We start from the raw sequence: 12,271 nt of genomic DNA on the forward strand, positions 1-12,271 counted from the left end.
GAAAGCATTGTGTCCCACTCTATAAATTGCTTTCTTGTAATTTCTCCCTGTGGGGCTTGAAACAAGAAAATGAATCTTGGTAGTAGGTTCATTTTAACAGATTCAATTCTTTGGGTTAAACCCATGAAGGGTGACAGTCCATCGTTGTATATCCAGTCTAATTTTGGTCAGAAGATCTTAGCTATAGTGGTTGTATCTTTGGGGATCAGAACCCCAAGGTATTTCAATACAGTTTGGTCCCATTAAAGTTTTAGTTCGACCCACAAAGAATTTGGTGGATTATAAGTAAATGTCAATATCTGTGATTTTTTTCACATTCAATTTATATCCTGCAAATTCACCAAAGCTTCTCAAGCTCTCAAATAATGTAGGCAGCGACGTGCTTGGTTCGCTAATTTATAACAACACATCATCTGCAAATAGCGCCACTTTGTGTGCTTCACCAGAAATGTTTATACTCTTGATATTGTCAGTTTGCCTAATTAGTTGGGCGAACGGTTCCATGAAAAGGGCAAATAGTAATGGAGCGAGTCCACATCCTCGTCTCGTTCCATGTTCTAATTCAAAGGTATTTGAAAGATGTCCATTGATTTTTATCTGTGCAATTGGTTTTTGGTATAGTGACCTGATTACGTCAATAAAATTGGAGTGGAAACCAAACTTCTCGAGTTCTTTATATAGAAAGTCCCAGCTTACTGTATCGAGAGCTTCTTCAACGTCGCGGCTGATCACTGCAGCTGGTGTTTGGCAGTTTTGAATGTGGTTCAGGATATGCAGTGTGTGACGGATATAATCATGGGTTTGTCTCTGTGGGATAAAACCGGTCTGATTGGTCTGAATAAGTTCTGGGAGTATCTCCTGTATTCTCCTTGAGAGAATTGATGTGAATAATTTATAATCAATATTAAGAACAGAGATAGGTCTGTAGGAACTGCAGCTCAGATGGTCCTTTCCTTCTTTTGGAATAACAGATACTGTAGCCTGTTTCCATGTTGGTGGCATTTTACCCTTTTTCAGAGCCATGTTAAACATTTGAAGGAGGAATGGTGATAACTCTGACTTAAATTGCTTTTGGACGGAAATCCGTCCGGACCAGGAGATTTGTTTGTTTAATCTTTGTAATGGCGTAAGAGAGATCCCGCTCTGTGATATTCGCTATTAATCTTTGATTTTGATCACACGACAGAACAGGTAGGTTCAGCTATTCAAGGAATTGTTTAATTTGCTGCGATCTTTTAAGCTTGGTTGTGTGTATAATTGTTTATAGTAAGTTTGAAAAGCTTGTTGGATTTCATTTTATTTATATACGCACCTCTCAGAATTTGGGTCCCTTATTTTATATATTGTGTTTTCTGCTTGTTGGTTTTTAAATTTTCTCCCAAAGAGTTTTGCTAATTTGGCTCTCGATTCATAATATCTCTGCTTAGTATAAATCATCTTTTTTCGTATTTCTTGTAAATACATTGCATTAAGTTTATTTCTTAATACTTTAAGCTTTATATGATGTTCTGGTTTTAGTTCTTATGTTTTGTATCAACCCTTTTTATTTTGTTGTTTAATTCTGATAGTTTTAATTGGTTTGCTCTCTTTCTTTGGACACAGAAAGATATAATTTTTACCTCCCATAACTGCTTTTAGTGCATCCCAAACTATTTCTGGACTAACCTCTCCGTTATTGTTTTCTTTTAGAAATGTGTTTATGTCAGATTTGATTAGTTTCGTAAATTGGAAGTCATTCAGTCAGACAGTATACTCGTATATAATCTCCATTGTGTACTTTTAGGCTCCTCATCTAATTTTAAAGTTAATAATAGGGGGCATGATCAGAGAGGTCAATGTTGCCAATCTCACAGTTATTAATCTTATGACAATCTCTTTTAACAGTCAAGAAATAACCTATTCTAGAGTATACCATATGTTCATGAGAGAAATGAGTATAATCGCGGCTTGTTGGATATAAACTCCTACAGATATCTATAACACCATATTCTGATATGGGATTATATTCAGCTATGGATTAAGTCTTATTTCCCAAACTCCTCCACAAATACGTATACCAGTTTATTGTCCCATTAAATCAAAGGTGACAGTTTCTCTGCAGACATCTGGAACCTGATGGAAGAAACATTTTAAAAGAAATAAATATGAGAGTTCAGAGTTACCTGAGCAGATGAACTCAAGGCTCTGATTATTGTCTCCATCAAAAGGTAAACAGTTCTTTAATGCAGATCCTGATTGGAAACAGTCAGACCTGATCCTCCAAACTGGTCTCACTGAAGCTTCCTCTGAATCTCTTGCTGAAACAGCAGAACCACAGTCCAGTCCAGCACAAACTGCAGCAACTGAGTTCATGTTCCAGTAATGAGACGAAACAGTCACTGGTCTCCACTCTTCATGATGTATCATCTCCAGTCTCCCAGCACATCGGCTGGCCTCTCCCACCAACCTGATGTTGTCTTGATCTGAGCAGAGACAGAGAGTTCATTAATGAAGGAAGTGAAGCAGTGAACAGCAGCAGGTCTGCAGATCCTCCTCTACCTGAACAGGTGAGTCCAACAGCTTGACCAGGTGAGCAGCTGTTTCTACCTGAACTCTTCCTGCTGCTGCAGTTCAGCAGAGCAGACTCACTGCCTTCACACAGGAACTCTCTGCTCCCCACTGGAGCCTCTGCTTCTCCATAGAGCGCCCCCTGGTGGACTGAAGGAGGCCCACAGCCAATCTCCCTGCAGACCACCTCTGCATAATGCAGGTCAAAGTCTTTTTCACACACTGAGGACCACGACTGGTCGGTCTTCACCTCCAGTCTGCCTGAGCACCGGTTGGTCCCTTGAACCAGCCTGACTGAGTCTGTGGATGCAGAAAGAAAAAAGTTTAAAATATTTCAGAACTTTATTTTTCTAGATCCACATGGAAACATCTCTGAGTTTGATAAAAAATAAAGGCCAAGAAAACCAAACTAGAAAATCTCAGAGCATCAAAGGTGAAGTGAAACCGACTGTACCTGGAATTTTATCATTCATTTTTATTTCTGCTGAATTTATCATATTTTTGGGACATAAACATGTTAATAAACTCAATAAATGTAAAGCAAACTTTACAATCTGGTATTGTTTGTATTTCAGTTGAATTAAAAATAATTTTGGCAAAATGGCTGAACAGCGCCCCCTAGATCAGCCAGGCCAACAACCATAACAAACAAAAGGTTTTCCTGCTATTTTCTCTAAAAACAGGAAGTCCACCATTTGGGAACAAAAGTTAATTTCTGTTAATTTTCATGTTTTGAAAATGTCTGATTTCCTTGAACTCCTCCTGGGATTTTGATGCATCGACTTCAAAGCAGCAGAGATTAAAAGTTATTAAAATGATGAGTTTTTGTTTATCTATGTGGCTAAACTGAAAACTTTATCTGGATATTTAAATTATTTTAGTTTCCCTCTTCTCAAGGTTTCAGGTTCTTAGTTAAAGGTGACGGTTTCTCTGCAGACATCTGGAACCTGATGGAAGAAACATTTTAAAAGTAATAAATATGAGAGTTCAGAGTTACCTGAGCAGATGAACTCAAGGCTCTGATCACTGTTTCCATCAGAAGGGAAACAGTAATTTAATGCAGATCCTGACTGCAAACAGTAAGACCTGATCCTCCAAACTTTTCCCTTTGAAGCTTTATTTGACTTTCTTGCTGAAACAGCAGAACCACAGTCCAGTCCAGCACAAACTGCAGCAACTGAGTTCATGTCCCAGTAATGAGACCAAACAGCCACTGGTCTCCACTCTTCTTGATGTAACATCTCCAGTCTCCCGGCACATCGGCTGGCCTCTCCCACCAACCTGATGTTGTCTTGATCTGAGCAGAGACAGAGAGTTCATTAATGAAGGAAGTGAAGCAGTGAACAGCAGCAGGTCTACAGATCCTCCTCTACCTGAACAGGTGAGTCCAACAGCTTGACCAGGTGAGCAGCTGTTTCTACCTGAACTCTTCCTGCTGCTGCAGTTCAGCAGAGCAGACTCACTGCCTTCACACAGGAACTCTCTGCTCCCCACTGGAGCCTCTGCTTCTCCATAGAGCGCCCCCTGGTGGACTGAAGGAGGCCCACAGCCAATCTCCCTGCAGACCACCTCTGCATCCTGCAGGTCAAAGCCTTTTTCACACACTGAGGACCACGACTGGTTGGTCTTCACCTCCAGCCTGCCTGAGCACCGGTTGGTCCCTTGAACCAGCCTGACTGAGTCTGTGGATGCAGAAAGAAAAAAGGTTTAAAATATTTCAGAACTTTATTTTTATAGATCCACATGGAAACATCTCTGAGTTTGATCAAATTAAAGGCCAAGAAAACCAAACTAGAAAAACTCAGAGCATCAAAGGTGAAGTGAAACCGACTGTACCTGGAATTTTATCATTCATTTTTATTTCTGCTGAATTTATCATATTTTTGGGACATAAACATGTTAATAAATCCACTAAATGTGAATCAAACTTTACAATCTGGAAGTGTTTGTATTTCAGATGATTTAAAAATAAATTTGGAAAAATGGCTGAACAGCGCCCCCTAGTTCACCCAGGCCAACAACCATAACAAACAAAAGGTTTTACTGCTTTTTTCTCTAAAAACAGGAAGTCCACCATTTTGTATCAACGTTAATCTTCTGTAGATTTTCAGGTTTTGAAAATGTCTGATTTCCTTGAACTCCTCCTGGGATTTTGATGCATCGACTTCAAAGCAGCAGAGATTAAAAGTTATTAAAATGATGAGTTTTTGTTTATCTATGTGGCTAAACTGAAAACTTTATCTGGATATTTAAATTATTTTAGTTTCCCTCTTCTCAAGGTTTCAGGTTCTTAGTTAAAGGTGACGGTTTCTCTGCAGACATCTGGAACCTGATGGAAGAAACATTTTAAAAGAAATAAATATGAGAGTTCAGAGTTACCTGAGCAGATGAACTCAAGGCTCTGATCACTGTTTTCATCATAAGGTAAACAGTTCTTTAATGCAGATCCTGATTGGAAACAGTCAGACCTGATCCTCCAAACTGGTCTCCTTGAAGCTTCCTTTGAATCTCTTGCTGAAACAGCAGAACCACAGTCCAGTTTAGCACAAACTGCAGCAACTGAGTTCATGTCCCAGTAATGAAACCAAACATCCACTGGTCTCCACTCTTTTTGATGTATCATCTCCAGTCTCCCGGCACATCGGCTGGCCTCTCCCACCAACCTGATGTCGTCTTGATCTGAGCAGAGACAGAGAGTTCATTAATGAAGGAAGTGAAGCAGTGAACAGCAGCAGGTCTGCAGATCCTCCTCTACCTGAACAGGTGAGTCCAACAGCTTGACCAGGTGAGCAGCTGTTTCTACCTGAACTCTTCCTGCTGCTGCACTTCAGCAGAGCAGACTCACTGCCTTCACACAGGAACTCTCTGCTCCCCACTGGAGCCTCTGCTTCTCCATAGAGCGCCCCCTGGTGGACTGAAGGAGGCCCACAGCCAATCTCCCTGCAGACCACCTCTGCATCCTGCAGGTCAAAGCCTTTTTCACACACTGAGGACCACGACTGGTTGGTCTTCACCTCCAGCCTGCCTGAGCACCGGTTGGTCCCTTGAACCAGCCTGACTGAGTCTGTGGATGCAGAAAGAAAAAAGGTTTAAAATATTTCAGAACTTTATTTTTATAGATCCACATGGAAACATCTCTGAGTTTGATCAAATTAAAGGCCAAGAAAACCAAACTAGAAAAACTCAGAGCATCAAAGGTGAAGTGAAACCGACTGTACCTGGAATTTTATCATTCATTTTTATTTCTGCTGAATTTATCATATTTTTGGGACATAAACATGTTAATAAACTCAATAAATGTAAAGCAAACTTTACAATCTGGTATTGTTTGTATTTCAGTTGAATTAAAAATAATTTTGGCAAAATGGCTGAACAGCGCCCCCTAGATCAGCCAGGCCAACAACCATAACAAACAAAAGGTTTTCCTGCTATTTTCTCTAAAAACAGGAAGTCCACCATTTGGGAACAAAAGTTAATTTCTGTTAATTTTCATGTTTTGAAAATGTCTGATTTCCTTGAACTCCTCCTGGGATTTTGATGCATCGACTTCAAAGCAGCAGAGATTAAAAGTTATTAAAATGATGAGTTTTTGTTTATCTATGTGGCTAAACTGAAAACTTTATCTGGATATTTAAATTATTTTAGTTTCCCTCTTCTCAAGGTTTCAGGTTCTTAGTTAAAGGTGACGGTTTCTCTGCAGACATCTGGAACCTGATGGAAGAAACATTTTAAAAGAAATAAATATGAGAGTTCAGAGTTACCTGAGCAGATGAACTCAAGGCTCTGATTATTGTCTCCATCAAAAGGTAAACAGTTCTTTAATGCAGATCCTGATTGGAAACAGTCAGACCTGATCCTCCAAACTGGTCTCACTGAAGCTTCCTCTGAATCTCTTGCTGAAACAGCAGAACCACAGTCCAGTCCAGCACAAACTGCAGCAACTGAGTTCATGTCCCAGTAATGAGACCAAACAGCCACTGGTCTCCACTCTTCTTGATGTAACATCTCCAGTCTCCCGGCACATCGGCTGGCCTCTCCCACCAACCTGATGTTGTCTTGATCTGAGCAGAGACAGAGAGTTCATTAATGAAGGAAGTGAAGCAGTGAACAGCAGCAGGTCTGCAGATCCTCCTCTACCTGAACAGGTGAGTCCAACAGCTTGACCAGGTGAGCAGCTGTTTCTACCTGAACTCTTCCTGCTGCTGCACTTCAGCAGAGCAGACTCACTGCCTTCACACAGGAACTCTCTGCTCCCCACTGGAGCCTCTGCTTCTCCATAGAGCGCCCCCTGGTGGACTGAAGGAGGCCCACAGCCAATCTCCCTGCAGACCACCTCTGCATAATGCAGGTCAAAGTCTTTTTCACACACTGAGGACCACGACTGGTCGGTCTTCACCTCCAGTCTGCCTGAGCACCGGTTGGTCCCTTGAACCAGCCTGACTGAGTCTGTGGATGCAGAAAGAAAAAAGTTTCTTCAACATTTTCACTGAATTTGGTTCCAGTTTGTTCAGCAAAGCTCCAATACAGAGCAGACTCTGTGTGGAGGAACCAACCAACTAGTGGAGAACGGGTGGAGAGGGGAGCTGGGCAGAGTTTTGTTTTTTTTAAATCTACTGTTTAATATTCTTTACACCTTTAGCATCTGCTTATACTGCAGGCCGGCCCTGGAGATGAGTGGGAAAAAAACTTAAGACAAACAGAGAAAATTACACTACAACATCACAAAGAACCTATGAATTATCAATTATTAATATTTCATCCTTGTCTTCTACAAAGCAAATGTGAGAACAGATTTAATCACAGAATAATAGAAAACTATAATCTTTTTACACTTTAAACTTAATTTGTGGAGGAAGTTCAATATTTGATCAGCTTCTTCTCAATGACATTGAGGTTTTTATAACCCAGAATCTGCTCCACTGGTTCCCCTTTAATCTAATCAAACTTCATTAAATCACTAACCTGGTAAAAACCAGCCACTCTGTAACTACACTTTGATTCATCCAGAGAGTCTGGACTGTGTTGAGCTTTTAAATTTCACCCAGTTGCTAACGTTTGTCCATGACATGCAATGCACCAGATCCACACTAAGAAGTTTACTGGAAGTTTCCTGGGCTGTAAACATGTAGAAAAAATCAATTACCAAGCACTGTTAGATGGAATCACTCAATCAGGTTTACTAGCATATTGTGCACAATACAGAGAACATATAAGAGGATCAATAGTGAAACATTTCTGATTGAAAACTCTTTCAGGCAGAGACAGCAGGAGTTTTATACCAAGGCTGAGGGAGAGACGCTCTGGTTCTCATGCAGCTGCAGGAAAACATCTCCCAACCTTGTGCTTGCAACCCAAACAGCTTCATTTGGTGAGAATCACTAGCATTTAGAATGAAGACAATACAACCAGCAGATATTACCTTACAATAATTTGTCCACCACAAAACAGAGAAGAGCCGTTAAAGTTAATTCAATATTTGGAAGTGTGGCCACCATGGACTGAACTTCCTCCACTGCATTGCTAAAACTACAGAGACTATGTTTCTAAAATAACAGAAAATAAATCATTGTTCAAACTTCTCCTTCTGTTCGCTGATTGGTCCGGTAGAAAATCTACCAGAGTGAATCCAGGTGAAGTGGAAGAAGCCCAGACTGAGCTGGAAGTGAGAATTTTTTTACAGTGGAGTTGGAAGCAGAACAGGAAGGCAATGGCCAGGATATGAAATCACCTGAACAGACGATCTCTACATTGTCGTCCTCATCTTTTTGTAACGACACCACAGATCCACAGTGGAGCTGTCTGCAAGTTCCAGCTGCTGATGTAAAGTTCCAGTTCCAATAAGTCACTGGTTCCCAGTCTCCCAGATTCTTCTTCTCCAGTCTGCCAACACAGCGCCTCCTTCCTGCTACCAGTCTGAGTTCATCAGACAGCGCTGGAAGAAACAACATTTTCATGTTGGGTTACAAAAAGCAAAGACAGATTTAGGATGTGTTGACAGGATCCTGTTGATCGTGTTTATTTGATCTTCTCTTGTTTCTTCCTCCTGTTAGAGGCAGAGCTATCATGGATGGTTCTGATCAAAGCATCTTTATGTTGGAATGGCCTAGTTAAAGCCCAGACCTAAATGTTATTTACACTATGTAGTAAGACCTGAAATGTTTCTTATTATTCACCTTTTCTACTCATTTATATTTTATGTCTTTACTGAAACCAACCAAAGTTAAATTCATTGTTTTTGTGTAAAAAGTTGTCAAATCCAACAGATTCTGATTTTGAATGCAGAGCAATCAGAATCAGAGCAGCTCATCTAACCTTGTAGATGAGCTGGTAGATAACTTCCATCGTAAAATTTCAGATGTCATTGATTTCTTTGCCTAAATTAAAGTGAAGGTCGTGTCTGGTAGGAACAAACCTCCATGGAAAAATGTGCAAACATTTAGATCTGCAAGACAATTTAGCCGTAGGGCCGAACGTAAATGGAGTAAAACTCAACTTTGTTTATTATGAAATCTATTAAGAAAGACTGTGAAGCTATCACTCCACACTAAAACATGCAAAGGAAACATTCTTTGCAGAAATGAGAAACAAAAACATGAACAATGATTGAGCTTTATTTGCCACAGTTGACAGGCTGACAAACCACCTGACCTGCAATCAAACTCGGCCTGCAATGAATTTGCCAAATACGCTGCAGAGAAAATTAAAAATATGAGAGGGTCAACATTCACTGCCACACAAAATCTAATATGGATGCTATGCCCAAAGATAATAACACCCACAACTTTTCTACAGAAAGTCCTGCCTGTCATTTCATCTGATCTGATTCAAATATTAAACTCTTTGCTCTCATCAGGTTTTTTCCCCCAGCAGTTTTCAAACCACTGATATAAAAAATAAAACGATCTGGACAAATCATTACTGCAGAATTACAGGCCGATCTCCAACCTTTCATTCATCAGCTAAATTATTGAAAAGCTGTTTCAACAATTAACTCTGCAAAACAACCGAAACTCTGAGTTCCTTTAAATCTGGACTAAAAACCCAGCTGGTCAGATTTGCTTTAGAAACATAATAAATGAAACACTGAACAACATTTTGATGTGTAACGACGACACTTTGACAAAATGTACTGTTTACTGGTTTACTGTGTGGTGTCTTTAGGACTTTTTGTGTTTTTATGTCGTAAAGCACTTTGAACCGCCTTGGTGCTGAAATGTGCTTTACAAATAAACTGATCGATTGGTTGATTGATTCTAATCTACAGCAGGCGAGTTCCACATCCTGCCTGAGACACTCCCACGTCAGACGGAGCTCAAACGTTTTCACCAACACAACCAGCGGTACCAGAAGCCGGTCCAATGACCGTGGTGCTACTGGGCTCGGTTGGCCAGCAAACGGGCCTGACCAGAACCTCATAGAGAACCTGTGGAGCCAAGAGGAAGATGAGAGAATTCATGCAGAAGGAGCCATTTTATGTGGCTCCACCTGTTTACTGCGCAGATTCAGCGCTGGTGCAGAGTTTCTGCAGCTTCTCCTTATCAATCAATCAATCAGATTTATTTTATAGCACATTTCAGCAACAAGGCAGTTCAAAGTGCTTTACATCATAAAAACACAAAAACCAACAATTCTTGATTTTATTGGCTCCTTAGCAGCAAGTAGACAATATAAACATCACTAACTGTGTAGCAGCAGCTCTATGATCTGAGACTAGAAACAGTTTCCAGTTTTTTGTTTGTAAAATTTAACATGTTTATCAGTCGATCATTTTTAATTTGAACTCTAGTGAATATTAGTGTTTTTGTTTGAAAGTGGAGTCCTACCTGAGCTGCAGAGACACAGAAGCAGCATCAGAGCTGTTTGGTCCATGTTTCCTCTGGATGTGGAGTGAAGCTTCGTCTCTTGATGTGATCAGGATGTGGCTCCAAACTCTGAACACTTCCTACTTTAAGCTTTTTTATCTGCTACTTCCTGAACGTCACAGTTCAGGTCTTTGGCTGCTTTCAGAGACAACGCCTCCTTCCTAGGAGCTGATCATGAAGATGGGTTCATACTGGGCCTACTGGGATTCAGGGGTTTCACCAGTCTCTGTTGTTCCTGTGTTTAAATCAGGCTTTGTTCTGCATGTGGCCGGCGTCAAGAAAACCCGAGCTCATCCCAGTTCCCCATGCTGGAGATTTTAGTTTAACAGTAATAATAAATAAAGTTGCCTTTAAAATTAATCACACAAGTGACATCTAGGCCCAACATTAGAATTAAACTTGAATAAAATCAATCTGGTTGTGTGTGTGTTGTTTTTGTCTCCTGCAAACTTTGCTTTAATTCTATTTATTTTTTTCTATCTAATCATAAGAAATCATAGTCAGACAGAGAAAGTCATGAGACAGGAAGAGCAGGTTTCCTGAAAAAAGAGGAAGTAAGTTCCCAGCTTGCAGATTCATCAAAATAGTTGAGAGACTATTCCTTATTTCAAAGCATGAAAGTTTTAAAGAATAAAGTGTAAACATTTTGAGTAATTGGATAAGATTCAAAATAAAATACTTATATTTCATCCATCTATGATCCGTCCATCTTCTTCCGCTTATCCGGGGTCAGGTCACGGGGGGGGGGGGGTAGCAGCTTACATTATATTACTGGTTTACTTATAATAATATTTAGACATACACTTGTGGAAATACTTACAAGTAAAACAAGTAACTGTAACTTTGGTATCAAATAACTAGAATCGTGGATTATTCTTGGTTTCTTTTCAGAAAAAAACTCTAATAACTCACGTTAAGATCATAATAAGAGTAACTAATAAGTTATGGTTATAATATTATAAATGAATGCTAAATCAAAGAAACTGAAAAGTATGGATGTGATTTTGACATTGAACTTGAGATGGTGTAAAACATGTAACTGCGATTAAAGGTCACTGATGTTGTGTTGGAGGTAGATGGTAGGCGAAAGGTTAGGGGGAAAAGGGGAACTAACTGGAGAGCAGAGATGATCAACGCCTTATATGGAAGCAGGGTGTTGAACAATGTAAACGTTTCAGAGAAAAGCTTGTGCAGGCAAGGGACATAGGAGGTTGAGCAACCCTGAGACATTAGCACAGACATCAGGACATAATGTTTCTAAGACAGTGATGGATATGAGATCATCTGTCCAAGCAGACAGCCAATGAAACAAGCACAGCATCAGTGCTGACCAATACAAACGCACCAAAAGGGTGGATAAACCGTATAAAGGTGAGTGCAAAAGAGAAACCTTTGTGTTGGGAAAATTATTATCTAAGTTCATTTACTTATGAGTTTATTTGAAAGGCTATGTTTTCATATTATTATTCTGTGTGTTGTATACTTGACTCCTTTCTCTTGTGGTACATTATTAACTGTTTCTTGGGTGTTTGCCTGGAGGCTAGAAACATTTACACATTATTGTGTTAACAGCTTCCTGATGAAACTGATTGGTAATGGTCAGCCTCATGCCCTTGTAAGGGCATGTCCACAGAAGGTCCCAGAACATCTTGTGGTTCTTGTAAGGGCATGTCCACAGAAGGTCCCAGAACATCTTGTGGTTCTTGTAGGGCATGTCCACAGCAGGTCCCAGAACATCTTGTGGTTCTTGTAAGGGCATGTCCACAGAAGGTCCCAGAACATCTTGTGGTTCTTGTAAGGGCATGTCCACAGAAGGTCCCAGAACATCTTGTGGTTCTTGTAAGGGCATGTCCACAGAAGGT

At 40.2% G+C, this 12,271-nt stretch overlaps 1 protein-coding gene across 1 annotated transcript; it reads right to left on the minus strand.

The window, feature by feature from the left end:
- Positions 1–2,270: 2,270 nt before the first annotated feature.
- On the minus strand, positions 2,271–10,648 carry LOC116707933 (scavenger receptor cysteine-rich type 1 protein M130-like). Its single transcript, XM_032545640.1, has 10 exons — positions 10,371–10,648; positions 8,276–8,479; positions 6,685–6,993; positions 6,309–6,602; positions 5,362–5,611; positions 5,138–5,226; positions 4,095–4,229; positions 2,713–2,847; positions 2,380–2,462; positions 2,271–2,297 (listed from the first exon to the last, which is right to left on the minus strand). The coding sequence occupies exons 1-10, from the start codon at positions 10,414–10,416 to the stop codon at positions 2,271–2,273; spliced, it is 1,572 nt and encodes a 523-aa protein (XP_032401531.1). The 5' UTR covers positions 10,417–10,648.
- Between the last annotated feature and the right edge of the window lie 1,623 nt (positions 10,649–12,271).

This window comes from Xiphophorus hellerii, chromosome 18 (genome assembly GCF_003331165.1).
Source record: "Xiphophorus hellerii strain 12219 chromosome 18, Xiphophorus_hellerii-4.1, whole genome shotgun sequence".
Classification (NCBI taxonomy): Eukaryota; Metazoa; Chordata; class Actinopteri; order Cyprinodontiformes; family Poeciliidae; genus Xiphophorus; species Xiphophorus hellerii.

Excerpts from the sequence above, each read along its gene's own strand:
- LOC116707933 (XM_032545640.1), bottom strand. The coding sequence starts at position 10,416 with ATGGACCAAACAGCTCTGATGCTGCTTCTGTGTCTCTGCAGCTCAG. Across the intron at positions 8,480-10,370 it reads TCTGTGTCTCTGCAGCTCAG|CGCTGTCTGATGAACTCAGA; the intron begins GTAGGACTCCAC and ends TGTTTCTTCCAG. Across the intron at positions 2,848-4,094 it reads GGTCTGCAGGGAGATTGGCT|ACTCAGTCAGGCTGGTTCAA; the intron begins GTGGGCCTCCTT and ends CTGCATCCACAG.